Source organism: Dermacentor variabilis, chromosome 8 (genome assembly GCF_050947875.1).
Source record: "Dermacentor variabilis isolate Ectoservices chromosome 8, ASM5094787v1, whole genome shotgun sequence".
NCBI lineage: Eukaryota > Metazoa > Arthropoda > Arachnida > Ixodida > Ixodidae > Dermacentor > Dermacentor variabilis.
This window is the reverse complement of record NC_134575.1, coordinates 9,134,426-9,155,048: the sequence shown is the minus strand read 5'-3', so window position 1 is coordinate 9,155,048 and position 20,623 is coordinate 9,134,426. Positions and strand designations below refer to the sequence as shown.

General features: G+C 41.3%; 2 protein-coding genes across 8 annotated transcripts in view; one reads left to right on the top strand and one right to left on the bottom strand.

Moving 5' to 3' along the window:
* The window catches only part of iPLA2-VIA (calcium-independent phospholipase A2 VIA), a 41,767-nt gene extending 34,992 nt beyond the window's left edge, over window positions 1-6,775 (top strand). For all 4 annotated transcript variants that reach the window (XM_075701080.1, XM_075701081.1, XM_075701078.1 and 1 more), the window contains one exon: window positions 665-6,775. In XM_075701080.1, coding sequence (XP_075557195.1) covers window positions 665-880 — 216 coding nt within the window. In that variant the 3' untranslated portion in view covers window positions 881-6,775. The remainder of the gene's footprint in view (window positions 1-664) is intronic.
* Window positions 1-20,623, bottom strand: part of Pms2 (mismatch repair endonuclease PMS2) — a 72,156-nt gene that overhangs the window by 8,506 nt on the left and 43,027 nt on the right. For 2 of the 4 annotated variants that reach the window (XM_075701076.1, XM_075701074.1), the window contains exons 13-22: window positions 19,539-19,626; window positions 16,875-17,663; window positions 15,969-16,065; window positions 15,045-15,081; window positions 14,275-14,405; window positions 12,818-12,987; window positions 11,866-11,903; window positions 10,242-10,346; window positions 8,715-8,750; window positions 6,756-6,893 (exon numbers count right to left, since the gene is read on the bottom strand). In XM_075701076.1, the coding sequence (XP_075557191.1) occupies window positions 6,831-6,893; window positions 8,715-8,750; window positions 10,242-10,346; window positions 11,866-11,903; window positions 12,818-12,987; window positions 14,275-14,405; window positions 15,045-15,081; window positions 15,969-16,065; window positions 16,875-17,663; window positions 19,539-19,626 (1,554 nt within the window). In that variant the 3' untranslated portion in view covers window positions 6,756-6,830. Of the gene's footprint in view, window positions 1-6,755; window positions 6,894-8,714; window positions 8,751-10,241; window positions 10,347-11,865; window positions 11,904-12,817; window positions 12,988-14,274; window positions 14,406-15,044; window positions 15,082-15,968; window positions 16,066-16,874; window positions 17,664-19,538; window positions 19,627-20,623 lie in introns of those variants that run through there. The other 2 variants (XM_075701075.1, XM_075701077.1) reach the window with 2 other exon arrangements.

Genomic DNA, 20,623 nt, shown 5'->3' with positions numbered 1-20,623 from the left:
ATTTATATTTAAAAAATTTGATGTAAAATTCATAAAATTGTAAAATGGGCCCTAGTTTACAAATTCTGTAGATTCGGGAGTTGGCAGGTATGCCATGGGCTTTCATATGCTAGGCTTCGGGGAGGCTGATGTGTTTTGCAGCGCGTTTATAAAAGCGGTTTGTAATCCTTTCAAAACTAAGGTGGGCCGGGCTGTGACCTTCCTCAGTGCTTGGCACAGCCAAGAACAAGCTAATTCTTGCGCATCGTGTACCTGCACAAATAACGGACATGTACAAGAAGAGGAAATACAAGCGCCGAACAAATATGGACGAAAAGCAAACAAAACTTATTACAGAGATACCTATATACACCAAACGCATGTGGTCACACATGGTTCAGGTAGGCACAGTCTTCCTTGAGAATAAATGAAGGATATACTTCAACTATCTCTTGGGTACACCGATTCTTTTTGTACGTGTTTGTGCTTTGCACTGCTACATGATGAACGTAATCCATCTTGTCCAATTCTCTATTCTTGTGTACGTGAGTATGAACGCAAGCGCTGATGAGTATGAGCATATGGGGGTGCTGGTAGGTGCAAGTGAAAGCATGTGTGAATGTAAGTGAGTATTGGAAATATTGGTGAGTGAGCATTCACTTATTGTGCCGATCTACGCACGCAGGCCACGCAAGCCAATGGCCGGCTCGTTGACCGGGCACAGGCCTGGTGCCACACGATCAACGTGCCCTACTTCCGCCTCAACGCCCCCATATCTGCGGACGTGTGCCTCAATGAGACCGACAACAAGCTGCTTGTTCGGGTGCTCTGGGAGACTCTAGTCTACATGCGAGCTCGTCGCGCCGAACTCGATGAACTCGCCGAGCTTCTTCGGCCCTGAGCGACTTGGGGCAATGGATGCTCAAAATCCTGTTCCATCACATGATGCCACCACCTCTGGCCCTAGGCCAGCCACCTGACACGGCTTGTGCAGATCAGGAGGGGTGGTGTGATGCTTCTGGCCTTTCCATCCTGAGCATCACCGATTTGTGGCTGCTAAGCAGTCAGCTAAGGCTGGGTGCCACTTGGGCTGTTGTTTCAAATTATGTCGATTTATTGTTTGTTATATAATTATATAGAAGGATTAACAAATTCTTCATTTATTTTTCTCGTGGTGTAATAGGCACATAGTCAGAAACAATATTTTTTTTCTAAATCAACCACTCAGTTTTATGTATACTGGAAGGTTCTGCCTGTATTTATGTTTGCTCTCAAGTGTCCTAGATGGCCACATGTAAAATTCTACAGAATTCCATGTCCGAGTGCTTGTTTACAGAATGCTCTCAGATTTTCGTAATTTATGTATGCCATACAATTTTTTAAAACTTGCGCACTCTAAAGCTTGTGCACTCTCTATGTGCCAGTGAATTTCGCATATGAGTTGATGTGTAGCTTGAATTTGCTATCACTGTTAGTACAGTTGAAGGTTCTTGGGACTAGCATCTTTGAATGTGCCTCAGTAGACTAAACAGATTCTTTACATTATTTATTTAAAAAGTAAAACCAGGTTTGATGCGGCAAGCCTGCTGTGAAGTTGCTTATTGCATTGTCTTCTTCTTTGTGCCTCATGGCTAACTCCGGCCAAAAATCTGATTTGCATAAAAAGTGCACATCTGCAAATATTGCTGGGCAAAGGATTTGCTGTGCAAAGCATGCACTGTCTGCAACAATTTGCTGTCAGCATTGAATGAAAAAAGCACAGATTCAATCTATTTTAGCGCACTCAATACTCTCAAGCTGTGACGAGCTAATGTTCTAGATTGCTATATGACTGCCTTATGTGATTTGCATTCTAACTAGCAGTACAGAACCAGCATTGAGCTTCTGTTGCTACTGTAGGTGTGTTTCAAGCTAAGTAGTTGCCATGCCATGAGGTTTGACAACTCCTGCAAGCTGCTGTAATGATAAGGTTGGATGTGATGGTGTGAGTGTTCACATGAACACAGTTGGAGTAGGATTCCGACTGTTCTTTTTTTATTTCAACAAACTTTTTATGATATAGCAAAATCCCTCCACACAATAAAACCGAGCTTATTTTTTTCAACGCATGCCTTTGTTTCAGCATGAAAAAGTCTTTAACTGAGACAAGGTGGAAAGCTTGCCATTTCTTGTTTGTCTGGCGGGCTTGTGCAGACAACTGAGTGTGTCTTATTTTCATAAAGTTGTGTAAAGTAGGCTTGCAAAGTGTGAAAGCATAGAATTTTTTTAAAGTCAGACATTGTGCAACTACATAAGCCACATTTCCCACCTTATCTCAGCTAAGATCTTTCTTGTGCTGAAACAAAGGCACGAACTTAAAAAATGTGGTTCTGATTTGTAGAGGGATTTTCTATGTCACATAAAAATTTTATTGAAATAAATAACCGGAACCCCCCCTGACTGTCCTTACTTGAACACACTCAGTGGACACTGTGCCTGAGATACAATCAGCCATGGGAGCTCTCTGAGCTTTGACTAGTTGTTATACATGTGGAGTGAGAATTACTTGCGTTACATTGCGACACATTTGTTCCAGAATCATGAAATATGGTGACTTGCGCTTCACGCCAAGTACACCACAGATCAGACATGGCTCACTGCCTTGTTTCACTTCGGATATTATCATGACCAGATGCAAGCACTTCAACTATAGTGCAAGGCGTCAAACTGGCACAAGAAGTTAGTGACAGTAAACAACTCGGAGTGCTCATTCATTTTCTGCAATGCAGGAATAAGGGACAAGCAGTTCGCATCTAGTGAGTGAACTTTGGCCATTGCTTGAGATCTTGCATACCAAGTTTCCGAGACATTGTCATGGTTCCTAGAAAGAAGTATGGTAGCTAGCTGGCGAGTCGGTACAACTACATCTTCACTTACAGCGCCGATGAACCAACAAGGACAAAGAAGAAAGGCGTAACATGAGCGCCGACTCACGACGCTGACTCATGACTTTGTCCTCCTTGATTCGTTCACGTTGTAAGTAAACAAGCTAGAAAGAAAACAAGTGCTGTACAAAACTGCCTTTCAGTATTTTATGCATTTTAACAGCGTGGTCAGTATAGTGTGCCCCACCAGTGCTGCTACGTAGATATAAGCAAATTTTTTTTTACTTTGCTGCTATTCTTGCCATTCAGAGCGCACCCATGTGCATACAGGGCACACATTGTTAGTTGCCTAAGCACAAACTGCACACCATTGCGACACCTCTTTCTAAAATTGTGAAAAACTCTGCCTTAGTTACTACTGTATGATAACTTTCGACAAATGGTCCTTGTAAATGCTGCCACTTGTGTATGCCGATTACATATATGCTGCTAGGTCCATCTTCACTTAGCTTGTTTGGTATTCATACCTCACGGACACTAGCGAGGGGTGTTTTTCTTGGATAGCTCCGTCCGCTAACTCTCAAGTTTGCAGTTTTTCTTATGTGAGCAGTGCCTGGCTGCCAGGCCTGCTAGGACTTTTATTTTTACCTGGCAGCGCCTTGGAAGCACTGTGAGAGATGGCAGCATGTGTGCTCAGGTTTTAGCAAAACTGCAACTTGCGCAACCAACTTGCAGGAGTATTGACATAAACATGAAATCCTTGTGCAGTGTGGTTCCTCTGTAACATGGGTGGTTATCTCCAACAAAACATTAATGGTTAACGCTGCTCAAAACATACGTAGTTTTGAAAGGCTGTGTGGCTACCACGGATTTCAGCAGATATGGCAAGAACAGTCGTTGAAATATAAATGCATGTTCTTACATATGACTGTCCTTATCTGTCTCCCATCTGCCAGAGTCCGTGACAGCAAGAAGCTCATGTCAAACTTCAGGCACCCTGCAAGATGGACATCGTATAGAACTTATTCTGTGGTTCAGTCGAGCCCCACGATGTTAGCAGGGATTGCCATCATCACTGATTGAGATGTACGAGTGCCTGTCATTCTGCCCTTTCACTTTCCATATGGTGCTCCCTTTGATTTACCGCACCATGTGCACCGCCAGTATCAATGGAGAGCATGAGGCTATAAAGGAGATGCATGATTTTGGCAAGGTTGAAGGATGGGCCTAGACACACATACCAGAATACACAACAACAAACAGTAGTGCAGGTAGTGACAGTGTGATCAATTTTAAGACATTGGACACCATTACTGACTGGACTATGAATAAAAAAAAGAAAAGGCTACCCTTGAGACAGTTATACCACTGCCAGCATGCTTACACCATCAGACGAGCAAAACGACGGTCATTTGAACAAGATCAATAAAAGCTTAACAAAAGCATCACAAGCTTAATAAAACAGCACAAGAGAAACCAAAGCATGCGACAAGGGCTCTTTCTATATATATATATTTTTTACACAATCGTACTGATGTACAACTTGTATTAACTAAGCACCATTCTATTTCAAGCTTCTGTTGTCATTCCTGTCGTTAATTACGTGGTCACTTTTCACGAACATGCATAAACCATCTCCTGGGCAACAAAAAGCCCGTATTTCCAGGCCACAATTCATTTCTTTCGTGTAAAAACCACAATGTGCACAAAAGTTGAGCAAACACTTTGTTGAACACAGCTTGAAGTGATAGCAATGCTTATGTGGAAGCCTACACCTTTTTGTACTTCAGTACACACCTATGCTATGCTAAGTGTTTTTCGCATATAGTATATGGGATATTTTGCCATTCAGGGTATGGTCAGATTGCGAATTGTTGTGTCATTGTTTGTGGCACTTTTATAAATTATTAATCCAGTACAATGAATTAAATTGAATGTGGTTGACTACATCCAGAATTGTTACATTTCAGACTGTTACGAACAGAAAGAAAGAAAAAAAAAATTAACTTGCATGATGACGGCGATGACACTGCAATGACATGGCACAGCATGTGTGACCAGCAGACGAATTCTGCATCTTCACACCATTAGTGCATATCGCCGATTTACAGCTGAACACGACCTCCAGTTGTGCTTGCATCAACATAGGTTTAGGCTAGCTACATCCTGGTGAATGTGGAACTTATTTTGAATTAAAGCCAGGTCGGTCACATTGATAATTATAGCTTTGGATCAAGCAAGAACCTGTGATTATTCTGTCCACTGTTACTAGTAAAAGGACGAGAGAAAGATTCAGTGTCAGTAGTCCTTTGAAAGCTGTCCACATTTAAAGGTGCTGTTCAGCATGCTACAATGAAGAACACTTGTACAGTTTTATTTTGATGCCTCTTCTTACATATTTCTCGAGCAAATCATGCTGCATCTGCGTGTAGGACTGCATTTGCACAGGTTACCTAGCGGGCAGCTTCTCTTCACAATTCAATGAACTGTGTTGAAAGATCACTCTTTGATAGGAAGTGCCATTACCTTGCAAGTGGAGCATTTTTGCCATTTAGAGGGTGGCAAGTAGGGAGCTTCTGCAAGCTCTAAGCATCTGTGGCTATTACATTTGCCAAGCTGAGGGGGGGCGTTTTAAGCACCCTATGTACTTGCAGATGTGCTGGACTGCTTGCACTTGCGATGCATGGAATGACCTACATATCCATCGAAAAAATTTACCTACCTTGAAATGTAAGGGACCTCTTATGCACCATATAAAGCTTCTGTAACTTCAGCACAATGGACTTCTAGCTAGCCTGTCCTCAAGCTTTGCATTTCTTCTGCTTTGGCTGGTGTGATTGACAGACGCAGGGTCGTCATGCATGTATAATAGTGCATGCAAGGCATTTTCACACAGTAAGAAATACTCCGCATGTTCTAGTGTTACCATGGCTCACTTCATCTAAAGCAATGGCCTCTTGCGTAAACAGCGCTGTGGCAGCGCTGTTTTGGTTGTGCCTCTTTACCTTGCATTGCTATGCAGATTGAGTGAACATTTTGATCATGCAATTAGTGTGCTGAAATCTTGCATAGCATACATAATGTTGGCAATTCAGAACATACTAGTTAGCAGGGCTTTCATGGGAACACGTAAACGTCCATGTGCTGCTAACACATGGAAATCTTGGTTGAAATTTTCAGCTGTGAATACAACTGTACTGTGATATGTGCTGCAGTGGCTTCTCATCTGCTGGTGCTTAACTACAGATGTTTTACAGCTGCAAAATATTTGTGGCCCAGCTTGAGCTGCATGTTACTTCGTTAATTTCAAGTTGCACACGAGCCTGTCTGAAATTCCATTGTATGCACGTCCACACTTTGACCATTTTTCTGGATTCATGCATACAGTTTTATTCATATCAGGCACGTACATAAAACCTATAACACACACAAAGCAGTGAAGCAACAATGAGTGTCTGCAAATGCAACAAGAGTTGCTAGGCATGTTTGCAAAGTGCATAAAGTTGCAACGGACACTGTACAGCAAAATAAAGGTTTTGCTTACAAGATATACAAAAAGAGCATATTTGTTGGCTCCATAATATGTTCGTTTAAAAAAAAATGTAGTATACTCATTAATGCAATTTATAATGAATACTTAAGAAATGGCCAGAGTGGCATGTGTTGTGAACATTCTCTGTATTTATATAAACAGCCACGTGTGATTATAAGATCATATTTTGTTATAAACAGTGCTTTCTACATGTAGAAAGCATGATTTCAGTTGCTTTTGGTATTGTGTTCAGTTCCTGTTTCGTTTACAAAATGTTATAAATATGCAGGTTGTGTGTGCAACCATTGTTATGGCTTTTATGTTGTTTTTGTTTTTATCTTAGTTGTATTGTGTACCTTACAGCCACAGAATTCTAGCCAATAAAAACTAAGCGCTTTCACGTATAAGAGTGATGTCTTCGTTAATCTCCTCTTTTAATCACATTTACACACCTCTCAGTCTGGCAGGATTGAGATGTTTATCAAATGACGCATCGTTGGCCTCCCATGTGGACAATTCTGTTGACAGGAACAGAAACCAAAGACATATACGATGAGACATTTTACAATGCATGCAACTTCAGCAAAAGTGGTCGCTTGAAAACATACAAATATGGGTGCCTATTAATAAAATGACCACTGGTGCACAGCGCTGAGTACTAAACTATTGCACTTTCGTTTATTGTCGCTACAGTATGCCAGTCTGAGAATTTTCTATGCTAATGCAAAAACATGAGCCAACCAGACGTGGGGGCTACAGCATTCTTTTGCTGAGCATGCAGTGCTGTGGCCTTGGGGGCCACATTACAATGGGGGCAGGATGCTGCAATGATAGCGTGCAGATCTTTGGGTGCATGTTAAAGGCACCCCCCCCCCCCCAAGTGGTCCAAATAAAAACCACAGCGCCCCCCTACAGCCTTTCTCATAGCCATTAAGTCGCCTTGGGACATTAAACCCTATAATTAATTTTAGCCCTATTTCAACAGGTACAACTTTTTTTGGTGAAAGTCAGCTGAAGTTTGAATAGAGGTGCTCTAGAGGAGAACACGACAACCTTCGCTGCTGATTGATGCTGAGCTAAAACGTACTTCGTTTCAATGCCTCCACATATGCAATGATGAACAAGTTGCAAGAAGCATACAAGGCTGTACATGCGTTGTGCCATGCTATATGAGATCCCACGTGGCAAGGCCTATACAAAGGCCAGACAGGACATCACATGAATGACCACGCATGGAAGCATTAGCTGACAAAGGCAATGAAGTGGCTAGTTTACCTGTTCACTCTTCTGCCTGCAAGAGTGAGCAACGGCTTGGGAGCATACAAAAATTTTAGGACAGGGCAAAGCAGGGCAAAAACACAAGTGCCCGAGCTGCGTTGAAAGGCTATAAGTGCATTATGAAAAGAGGGAATGCATGCGTTAGTGATGCGGTAGCATCACTGCTTTGCACTAAAGTATTTTTGTTAGATGACAAATTGCCACTTTGATAATCAAATTCTGTGAACATACCCCTTGGTTTATATATCCATGTATGCACAGTTAAAACAGAATTGCATCAATATTTTGTGGTTCCATCAGCTCCAATAAACAACTTGGTAGTCTTGCTTTTTCTGAGCATCGTGCAGTTCTCAATAGGTACAAACTAACTAGTTCCTCAGCATGGCAATGGCCACACATAAAGGAAGCAATGATCTCAGGGCTTGAGGAAGTCATCGTAATGCAAATAAAAAGAATAAAAAGATGGGAAAACTGTCCTGTTTTCTGTTTCATGTGTCTAATTTGCATTCCCCAAATATTGACTAACTTTCCTACTTTCGAGATCTGATTGCAATGGTGCCAAGAGTAAGTACCTTCCTGGCAGACCTCATTCACGAAGCAGCTTCAGTAAAAGCTCTGTACTTGAACCTGCTGCATAGATGTGGCCAGGTAACATCACGCTAGACAGATCTCTCATCTAGCAAATTTTCAGAGCAAAGCTCGAACGCAGTGAAATGCTTCACTCGCTCACATGCTCTCAACATAAAAGAAGCGATAACATTTATATCATTCTGGAACGTCACACACCATTGCATCTTCTAAGCCCGGTGAAAGACCTTGCATTTTGCTGCCGTGAGCACTTTCAAGATGCAGAACAGCAGGAAAATCATAGTTTAAGGACATCATTTGCTGCCCTCTTTCTGACTTCACGTCACATTACAACCCATGCTGAATCCAATGCATAGTTTAACAGACAATGGCACATAGAATCAGCAACACGCCATCAAGTGAGCCAACTGCGACAAGTAAACACCAAGCAAACACCAAGCAAACAATTTGGTCGTACTTGCAATTATACTCACCCAAGGGTGATGCAGTTCGCCAAGGTGACTGACAACCTGAAAAATATGTCAACAGAAACACTTAAATTTCTTGCAGCACAATGCAAAAAAAAAAAAAGAAACAGTTCTGGCCTGGTACAGTATTAGTAGTGCAAGCTGAAACATGAATGGCAAAAATGCAGCATTTTTGGCTTGACAGGTTAATGTTTCTTAACTAGCCTTGCCTTTTTAGTGGTAATTCCTTTTTCCAATTTATGCATTTGCTACTATAATGAGATTTCCTGATTTGCTAATATAGAGATACTTGATATCATTTGCCAATTCATGAGATCAGTGCTAGAACTCAAACTGTGTGGTGTGCTAACTGGGGAAGTTGGGAGCTACCCATCACGGTTTCATGACGTCAGTGCTCTGAAAAATTAATTTCTATTGGTGGGCCTTGAGGAAAGAGCGGGCCATTCACATTGAAAAATTTTGTATATGTAGTGATCCCACAAATGTATGTCACCGATAATGCAGGTCAGGCAAAGAGGTAAGCTGTTGCCAGTCCTATAAAAGCTATGCTGGACTGAAATGTGCGTGGTTTCACTGCTTCCTTCAAGTTCAGAGGAACGCTTGATTCTCTAACTTTCCCTGAAGTCTGTTTTTCTTGCAAAATAGCCACTCACCAGCGCAGTAGTATTTTCCTTGCAGATTTCAGTGAAATTTTGAAGACTCACTAGCATTCATAAAGAGAAATTTTGAAAACAAAGGAGGCACCGCTACAGGAGTCTCTCACACATATATGCAGCAACAAAATGCATTCAACTTACAGCTATGGCAAAAAATTGGTAAAATAAAGGACGACAGATAAAACAGCTAGTGTCCAAACTTCCATGTGTCGGACAGTGTAGCTTATTGGTAGTATTCTCTATCTGCTACAATGTTAAAAGTTTAACTAAAACTGTGTGGCAGCATTTGCAATGTCAATGCACCTTACTCCCAACAATCCCTGGCCTCAGCAGTTGGATTCTCATCACTTTTCTCCTAGCTGTTCCTTCTCTAATTTCTCCCATTCTGTCCACTTTTTAGCCCACCCTGCAGTTCAGGTGTCGTCTAGGCAGTTATGGTGTAGACAGCAGAATTTTCCTCTCCCTTTTTTTCTTCTAACAACTACAAACAGAAATTTATCCTGAATTTACACATTCTGAACACTACGGTTTACCACTGGCTTGGTATTACCAACGAGTACCTGCTCAAAACAGGATCCCTTGTGCTCTCATACAAGCATGGACAGAAGTAACATGACCGAATGGAATAACCCGCTATGCTACACTCAAAATTCATTTAAAATTGCACAATCCATTACATCCATATTTTTGCTGCTAAACATGGCTGAAATACGCAAAATGGCAACACTGTGTTAACCAGTTCGTCATAAGTCATAATTATGGTAGGTTATACAGGCTTGCACAGACAGGTTTGATAGGATCACTACGCATGATAGTATAGCTGCAACATTTGCTGACTTAATATGGCTGAGTGCCAACAACCAAGGAAACCACGTACCTTTTTCATGGTAAGCACAGTCAAGGCTGTTCCAACCATGACTGACTTTCGACAAGCACGTGAGGCAAACATTTGACGCAGCTTGGATGGCCTGCACACAGTATGCTATGCAAAGAATGGAGTGCAAAATGACAATAGTGCTAGAGCACATGAATGACCATTCTCAATTACAACCAATGACCAAGTACACAAAAGAGCTACTATTTGGCACATTTGCCCTCCAACCAGTAGACCAACCTCGTGGTGGTCCTTAGTGAAATTAATGATAGCTCCGGTTGGACACACATGGTGCTGCATTTACTTTTTGACTTTCTGTTACCTTATAAAATCCTGATATCCCCATGCCATGTGACAGGCACAGGAAGTATTCAACGAGATAGAGCCTTCAGTCCAGTTAGAGAGACACCATCACATCCATTGCTCAATAAACTGATAAACATACAGTTGAACTTTGTTATAACAAAATTGCATCTGGCACAAAAATAGCTTCGCTATATCCTATGCTCATTCTAAGCATATATTTGTTACTTGCTGATGTTATCTGATAATTAATTTATATTCATGTTGGTTATATCGAGATTAGACTTTAGAAACCGCTGAGTTATGGATGCAACAATATCCCCCCCGTTTCACCTTTTTCTCACAGCACAAGTTTAATCAACTTTCAGACTGTTCTGCTGTACTCAAACCACACAAATCAACAAGAAATGCAAAAGAATGCACTGTCCATCCAGGATTGCTCTAAGCTGAAAGTGCCAAGGACTGTGCGCCAAACACACAGCACGGCAAGTTCGTACACACAGCAAGTCTGGAAACTTCCCTATGGCTGTGAGTGGAACTTCAGTTGCCATTTAGAAGTAGCAACACTGCAATCCAACTGCTCCATTCATGCTACAGGCTCAGAAAAGAACCACGGCACTCAAAAGAATGTCGCTTTATGAGTGTGCACAGCAACATTGGGTACACAAAGATCAATGTGTGTTCAGCGCCAGCTATCAAATACGCCTACCTAGCACCAGGACCTCCACTAAAAGCAGCAAGCAGTGGGGAAAACTGCACAGAACCTAAATTTCTTTCCAAGCATGGCTTCTAAGCATGGTGGTGTAAACCATAAATCGTAAGCCAATGCCATACGAAGCTTATATTCTTTGCATGACTTGAGAGTAGCAATGTCCCTCAATATGCAGGCAGATGTCAGTTACTTCAGGAAGTAAACATGTCATATGGAACTTTTCCAGAAACGCTGGTGCACTGCAAGCATTGGTCAGACTGGAGGCAGCATCATACTAGCATTTTGGTCCCAGTGGCAGATGGCTAAACAGCTGTGCTGGAGCAATGAAATTTGCTAATGCCTCTATTCTACTAGAAGATGTTGTGTAAACACAGCTTCCATGCTAAACTGGGGCTTTTGTTAAAAAGATGCGCAGAATTAATAAACAGAACTTGCAACATTAGTTCACATTCTTTCATTCTTGTCCTTTCACACAATGTCCTTACATTTCTTGAAAGAGAATCGCTCATTTCATCATCGCCCAGTCCATGCCCATTGCATGAACTCTATGCATTATACTGCCTCAATAGCACTTGTGCATATGGTAATTGCAGAAAGCCCCCTAGCACTCACAGGATTGTCACTCAGCATGAAGATGAGCTCATCCACATCTGCAAATAGAAAATGAAAAATCCAAACAGCAGTGTCAGCAGTGTAAGTTCATAAACAGCTGAAGTGCCTCACAAGGGCACAAGTAAACAACAGAAAGAAGGTAGCAAGTATCCTTTCATGCTGCATTGCACAAGTAGAAATGCAATATAGAAATGCACTGCAATAAAGAGAAGGCAATTGTGAATGCTGTGTAGAGAAGCAAGAAATGCTTCCACATACTCAGTGTTCCGTAAATAGAAGTGCCAGGTGTACATGGCTCTTCCTGCTAAGCTGCTGCCTTATCCCTGCTCAAGTTTAGTTTAATACTATGCTTCTGGGCATCGCTTACCAGTTTTGTCCAAAATAAATTCAAAGTGGCTGTCATCCGAGGCGACGCCACTAAAAACATTTTTAAATTTTGTCACAGTGGAATGGTAGCGCCATCTGTCATGGCTATGGAGAAAACATTGTAGTAACCATAGTAATGACAGATAGCACCACTGTTTCATTGTAATGGAAATGACATGTATTGAGTGGCATCATTGCATACGGCCCCCACTTCTAACTTATTGTGGCTAGTAACTAATGCCCACAAACGGGTTATTAAACTAATGTTTCCTGTAAAATGGTACGTCTGTGCAAGATTTTTAATGAAGATAGACAAGCAGGAAGCACCTTCTGTGCACATCCACCATGTGCACCTTCTGCTTTTGTTTATGCAACACTGAGTAGTATCCATTGTAACCAGTGCTAATTTCTGTTGTTTTCAGGGCTTGGTTCTGGTTTTTTGTCAGCTTGTTCCTGTTATTTCCTTCTTTATTAGCATAATCTAGCTCCCTAAGCCATTTGCTATAGCAATAAGTTTGTTAGGTTCCTGCTTGATATCTCAATGCATAAAAGCAAGCATAGGTGTTTTAGAGAGACAGGTGCTTGCCTTCCTTGCCAAATTGCCAGCTGCCACTGACAGGGACACTGACTAACCGGACACGCTTGCCCAGAGGCAGTGACTCGTCCACCTCAAATCCAAAGCCATTCTTCTCAAATATCTCGAGGTTTTCAGTGAGGACCATTTCATTAACAGCCGTGAGCTCAAGCACCTGAGGCCTGGAATTGAAAGCAATATGGATGAACACATGGGTCACACTCCACGGCCAGTCATAAGTAGGCAAAATAACATCAATTCATGCCCTCAGGGCCCAGAAACCTGAAGAGAGTGGGTAGAGTTCGTGTAAGTAAAAAATAAATTACAGAACTTATAACTGCAATATATATATATATATATATAGTGCCATAGTTGCAATGGCACTAGTTACAATGTTCCTGCAAATACAAGGTTAACTACTGCATCACTAAAATGTTCATTCTTGCTGACCCTATCAATATTGGCAGTGAAGTGATTCCATTCTTGCGATGTGCAGGGAAGGAATGACTGAATATACGACTTTGAAATGAATGCATCTATGCCTACCTCATGAACATGATCAACACATAGTAAAATATAGTGCAGCATTGAATAGTGAAATAACTTATGAAAAATAGCTAAATACACAATTACATAATGAAATGACAGGTTAAGTATGTTGAGGCTGATTGTACCCACATACAGGCAGGCACTACCATTTGCCTAGCTTACACTTCTTGAAAATCGTAGTTTGTGAGTCGGGCACTATTTTTATAAAGGAAAACAAGTAACCTTTCCAGTTTCCAAACAAGTAACAAACAGTTGGTTGTTTGTTCAAGGACAACTGTCAACAAATGTGTAATCTCTGGCAATTATAGACAACAAAAAGCTGAACCGAGCCAGCAAGGATTCACTTGAAAAGTTAGGCTCGGAAAACACAGACACATGAGGAAAGACAAAGGACAACATGCGTGTAAGCCAGTCTTCAATTATCCTTCAGGAAGAACTGTCACGCCTGAACTAACACCTGTTGAGAGTGGTGCACACATGCAGCCATGATTGACAAGCTGGCGATGTCTTCCTGAAAGCATGCACAGATATTTTTTTTGTCTTTCATCTTTTCCACCAAATTATGACCTTCCAATTTATGGCTAACATTTGGGTTGTTTTCTTCATTCCTTGTGTGTTCACATTTTCAATGCCTAACTTTGGCAAGCTGTGACAAAGCTAACAAATAAGAAGAGAAGAATCATACTGCAGGGTGTTTGAACATCGCACGTAGTGCAGGCACCCAGATAGTTGCCAGAGGAATGCAGTTATTCTGTTAACTGAAATGAAGAAGTACCTCTACATTCTACTGGAGTAGCGGGCATTCATAGTTTTCCCTGCAGAGCAACTACCTAAAGAGTAGTCGCAATGACTGCTATTTTCATTCAACTTATGTTGATAAAAATTCCCTGAACAAACGAGCAAGTCTCACAAAAACTTACATGAGTAGGCGTTGTGTTTCCATGACAACGTCACGCTGGAGCATCTCAAAGTTGTACTTTTCATCAGCAGCGTGCTGGTCGACGATAAAGAGGTCTTCACCGAGTTGTGTGATGATGAAACCGAGGTTAAACTACACAAGAAGCAGGGATAGAGTTAGGCCACCTGTATCACAATAAGCATTAGTGAAGGGGTTAACTTGCTTGATATCGAACACACAGGAACTACACTTCAAGTAGATCGGTCTTAGTCACGGAGTAAGATAGACAGAGGCATCAACTCTGGCATCCTACAAACAAATAATAACCACAAACACATTGTGCAGTGTTGATCCTATGCATTCAGCTTATTGCTTTACTTTCATTCTCAGCTTTCATTCTCTGCTACAGTGGTCGTGGCTAAGCCACCAGCTTAGCCACGACCACTGTAGGTATCCATTTCCCTTATTCAAGGTGACCGTGATAAAAATTCTGTTTCTTCCCTTGAACTTTCCAGAACTGACAAATTTCTTGACAAAAGTTTTCCAGGTCTTCCCTGACAGAATAAACACCCTGACAACCTTTTCTTTCAGCATAGACAATGGCAAACAGGTAATTGCATGTACACTTCTCTATCTAAAACAAAATAGGCCAATCAGTGAAAAAAGAGAAACAGAGATTAAAGATCTTTTGTGTTTTTGCTACACCACACTGTCCACACATGATTTTCTAGTGTAAAAATATGCGAGTGCATACAAAGCGAAAATTTTTCAACTAGGAAAACAATAACATACCTGACCAATTATCTTCATTTCTTCAAACATGTCCTTGCTGAAAGAAAACCAGATAGCATACCACATAATTTTACAAATCAAATCACATGCACCCACACCCACACTGAACTGCAGTTGAAACAGATTCAAATAAGACTTTCAGTAAGGTAAAATGGCAATGGCAAATGATAAAGTGCCTAGCATGGAAATAAACTTTTCTGTGATGATAGAAGGTCTCACAAGTTATGGCAGACTAAGTGTAGCTTTACTTGTAAGCAACAACAATGAAAATGCAAAGCAACAAGGATATCTACTATGTTGCCACTTTCGAATTCCTTGGATAGTTCCAGGCTTTTTCTGGCTGTTCTTATTAAAGCACCAGGAAAGGAAATATTCAAGCACATGACATGCAGCCTTGTTTCACACCAAGTATGCCATAATCCATAAGAGGATTATGGCAAACTGCAAAGCGTTACTTAACTCACCATTTTTTTTTTTTTTTACATAGAGCAAAGGCAGAAAATGACTCGTTTCATCCTTACGAGTATCATAAGTCATGCATGGCATCATAAGGTGGCAGTCATCAGTGCCTTTTGCATGTGTCATGCATAGAGTTTGTGAATGCACTAGACGAGCTATGGTTTATATTTAAGGCATGATGGCACGACACAGTGCAACCCTCTGGCAAAATAGCACTCTCTCCAATTGCTTCCATTTTCATTTGTGGCCCTCTAAATTAAAAGAAGCAGTTCACCACTTGTGGCAAAAACTATGCACAAATCACAGTACCATTGCCATTGGCAGCTATGCACCAAACTGCAGATTCACCAAAGAAAGATGCATTTAAAATGTAAAGGCAATGTATTACTCAACTTACTAACTACTAGATGTCAGCCTTACAGCGGCACAGAATGCACTGCAGAACAATGATAAGGTCAAACCAACCTAATCTGCCTGCTCAGCTCATTCTCAGCTGCTGCATTATCAGAAGGTGTGATGGCTGCCCGGAAGCCACGAGATAACTTTTCCACTGCAGGTTTATCTGAAGAAAAAATATTGACAGTTTTCTTTTGCTCTCCCTCTGAACTATCTGCGTAATACTGACATCACAACAAATAGCAAAGGTTAAAATACCGTTGGTAAACATGAAACTAATTTGCATTGTTTAGAACAGTATCGTGATGAGCACTACGATACTGCTGTGCTTATGCGTCATGTCTTATATTGCCAAACACAACTTCCCTATATCGTTAGTATCCTAAAACAATAACTAATGGAGTGCCCCCAGCGCCTAGTATTAGACATTTCAGTCATTAATTTTACCTTTGTCCTTCCCATTCAGAGGAGAGTGGTTATACCATTACATTGTAACGATGGTGGAAAACCAAGCACTGCCAGTAGTGCAACTTTAGAACACATATCTTCATTTAGAAAACTTGCGCCCAGAAAGATGAGCAACACACAAATCATGACAGTAGCGAGCTCAGTCATTGGTTGTTAAATCTAATCTTGTGGCTTAAGTCGATCCAGTATTTATACACGTGTCATCGTATTTTACCCGTGTAATTATAGGTGCTCGCATAGATTTAAAAATGTGCAACAAAATTCATGGCACATGTGAAATCTGATTAAACACGCCTTCTCACCTCGAATTCGTAACAATTCTCACCAAGCTTTGGATACAGAAAGTGTGCTATGCACGAAAGTGATGATTCAGTAACAGCAAGTACTTGATAAAACAACCAACAGCAAAAACTAAAACAATTAAGCATGGAACTACAATCTGTATTAATAAAAGTAGACATAACAAATAAGAGAAAGAAGAAACTCAGAAAGAAGTCAAATACTCACCAGATGAATCCCAATTCACACTGTGGATACGTTTAGCTAGGCTCTTACAACTGATGTTTAGAGGTTTTGTCTGTCTGTGGCCACCAACCTGATGATCGACTTCAACCACCTCATCCTGGAGTTTCTCTTTGTTTTCCACACTGCACAAGCTGTTGTTTTCGTCTAAGTTGTCGCCACTTTCATCTTCAGCAGTTCTTTCAGATGCTATTTCGATGTTTCCACCAAGTTTATCAACACATTCACAGGCAGTCCTCTGCACTATAGCCTCTTCTATAGATTTTGTGCAAGAACCAAACCGAAACCTATCCAAGGAACGAATTCCACGAGCCCCCGTTTCCTTGCCCTTGAGCTTGACCGTATGCAAAGACAGGCTCCTTCTACACAGGGTATGTGGAACACACACTGCAATTTGTTCCACGCTACCTGAAGCCAGATCTTGTAGCTGGCTCTGGCTGCCTTCTTCACTGCACTGTGCGCCTTGTGTTGTTGAATCATGCAATTCTAGAGGTGGTGAGCCACCTCTGCATTCAGTGTCGCCAGATGGTGTGAGGCTGCCGATGTTAGATGGCACTTTAGCTCTGCTACGGTGACCCCCAATGCTCTCAGGTGAGCTCCAAGAACCAGCAGGGTCTTCAAGCAGCACTTCCTCATCAGAGCACAGAGGTTCGAGAGATTCGGATGTACTTGAACCTTGACTGTTTGCAGAAAATGTGGATTGGGAACAACTTGGTGAAGAGTCGCTAGCTGAAGGCGTGAATGGCAGACAGCTCCTGCTTTCAAGCCGACGAACTGAAAAGAGATTTGTGACCACTGATGTTGCACATGTTCGTGCAACTTCTCTTACAAGGGAGCATTTCATCACTGGCTGGCATCTGGGTGTTGGCTAGTCATGATATTTATCTGTGGTTTGAGCAGAGAATAATTGCAGCAATGGCTAACTGCAGATGGAATTTGCATAGGACATTTGACACCAATCACAACCAAAAGTAAAAAAAACACAATAATAATTAAAAGCAGTAGTTCTGACATGCCTGGTGCAATTGAAAGATACACAACAACAAGTAGCACCTATATTTTATACTGTCCAGGCAAAAAAAGAAATACGCAGGACCATCTCATTGACGTTGTCACAATGACGTCCAAGCATATGTGCAATGTTTTGAAAGTAAAATTTCTCCAGTCATTCTTTGCACTTTTTTTCCTGCATAGGTCAATGCTAGGCTGTATAAAGATTGCACAATGGGGATGGGATGAGACAGTCAACAGGAACCAAATGACTCCTGGTGCAGGCATGGTGCCAGGACTCTTCCGGCAAGTCCCTGAACCGGTGAACCCCTACCAATGTACTCTGGCTTGCCAACTGCATTGCAGAATTTTAAAAACTTGCAAGGTTGCAAAACCTCCAAGAGAATACTTGAGTGACTTTATGACACACACATGCTGCTGGAATGGCTTTTCATTCCACTGCACTGTCAGCAAAAGAGCCCAAGACTGTTAGCGGCTGACTACAGGGGCCATGCTTGATATCTTGTTCAGTTGGCAATAACATAAGAAGTTGATCCAAAATGGCAGTTTTTTAGGCACCCAAATCTACTCTGAGGGAGAGTGTGTGGTTGTTTAGGGTGATTTTCTCATACAGATGGGATCTCGAATGTCTGCCGTGGATAAAAGCTAGCTTGCACAGCCTTGTTGAGGCACAGGTCTACATATTATCCCTTCAAGGGCAAAGCAACAGCTTGGAAGAGGTGATAATGGAATTCTCAACACTGCTTGCCAGAAGCAAGATGTGCCAAAACTGGCACTGTGTTGTTATTGTTTACATTGAAAATTCATCACAAGAATGTAAGATGAAGAAAGGGACACGACAGCACATCTCACTTTGTTTTCATCTGTTTGCCAAGCTGAATTTTCAACATAAGCCCGTACCAACTAGTACATATACCCTACTCCTTAGCATTATTTTGTGGTACTGAGTAGAAATGCCAGAGTCTACAGTATTCCTCAAGTCTGGTATCATGTTTAACTTGCTGTTTTGGGGCAAGAACTTGTCAATATTGTAAGGAGGTTTACAGAAATCATTCTCAAGGCAATATAATTGCTTCTTGGTTGACTGCTCATTTTACATCCAGGATCCAATACAGCATTTCGTAGAGTCCTGATGGAGCCGGGCTTGGCTTGTAGGATTGTGGTGTTGAGTTTGGCTGAGCACACTCTATAAAGAATGCCTCAAGCCAGGCTCGTAGCTCTGGCTGAGCTTTAACAAGTACTCCCCATCTGGTAAGTCTCCACTACAAACAATGGCAAATTTTCATAATCGACACATGCAATAACCCTCACCAAACGAGGCAGTTACAGCCAACAAATGCCACTTCAATTTCCCCAACTAACAGCGCAACATTTTGGTATGCTGAATTTTCTACAGAATCCAATGTAGTTTCGAATTTGGTGAAAGTTTAGAGCACTCCAGTATATTAGCACGAAATGCAGAAATGTGCACAAAAGCTCAACAAATTTTTTTTTTATGACAGATTAAGAACTTCCAAATCAGGCTAACTAATTTGCTTTACTGATAATGCAAGCAGGTACTAAGACAAATGAATAAGATATTCCATGCTTAAATGGCTCATTCAAATGCAGAAACTGAGTTTTTTTTGTTTGGCTTACATTTGAAGCTCTGCAGAGCAGCAGATGACTTGACAGTTGAAGTGCCCAGTGCAGACGATGTTCGTTTCACAGGAGTGATAAAAGCACCCTGGAAAGAAAGGTGGAGTGAGTTTGAAAAACGAGCATGTAACCACAATGTGCATGTTTTTGTAGTTTTTTTTTTCTGCACAAGCAGCATTTCTTTTCCATCACTAATATATGTTTCACAATATCCCAACTTGTTCAATGTATCCTAGCAAACACGGAAAATTCTAAGGACTGCACAGTAGAGAAATATTTTCTTTTTTTTTTGTCAGCCCATTATCAGCAGTAACTTGCATAAGTAAATGCTTGGTAATATTGCATGACTAATTAGCTGATATGCAACTAGTTATTAGCTTTTATGGCTTTAAGACTTGTGCTGCTATTGGTTCCTTGAGCATTGCTACCTACTAGGCATTTTCCAACTAGCACTGCACTTGAGACCCAAAAGTGCTGTGAAATACACAATAGTTCCCACAACAATGCGACTAAAGTGTTTCCTAAGCATTTAAGAACCACATGTCAGATAATGAAGGATTTATATCCCCATAATCTAATGGAACTACGTCTGAATAATGGTAGACTTTGCAAGTGTTTGCTTGTATTGCAAGAATACTTTTGCATGTTATCTCTAAGAAGGTCCCCAAAGCATAACTTTTTACCTTTTATTAAGATCAGGCTGAAACAGCGCACACACAGCAATACTGCATAGGTTGAATAAGTTTCTAAAGTGATGTTCATATCAATGTTCCATCGGCTTTTGAAATACTTAGCCAAGATAATGTAACGAATCTATTCCAGTGCCATTCTTTTTCATGCTTCATCAGTAGTCCGAGCAGTGCTCTGCCCATGTTATTAGTAAGAATGGTTGCTCACGAGTGGTGAATGATAAGAAATGAACAGAATCAAGTAAGAGGAATCCTTACATTATGCCTGCCCAGCTTACAATGGCCATGACATCCAGCGTCTCTAAGGTTCTGATCCAGTTAGATGCTAGAAGTCATAATTACCACTGGCAGTGCAGCTACATTTAGCAACGTGATCAGTGCACCAGCGATGACAGA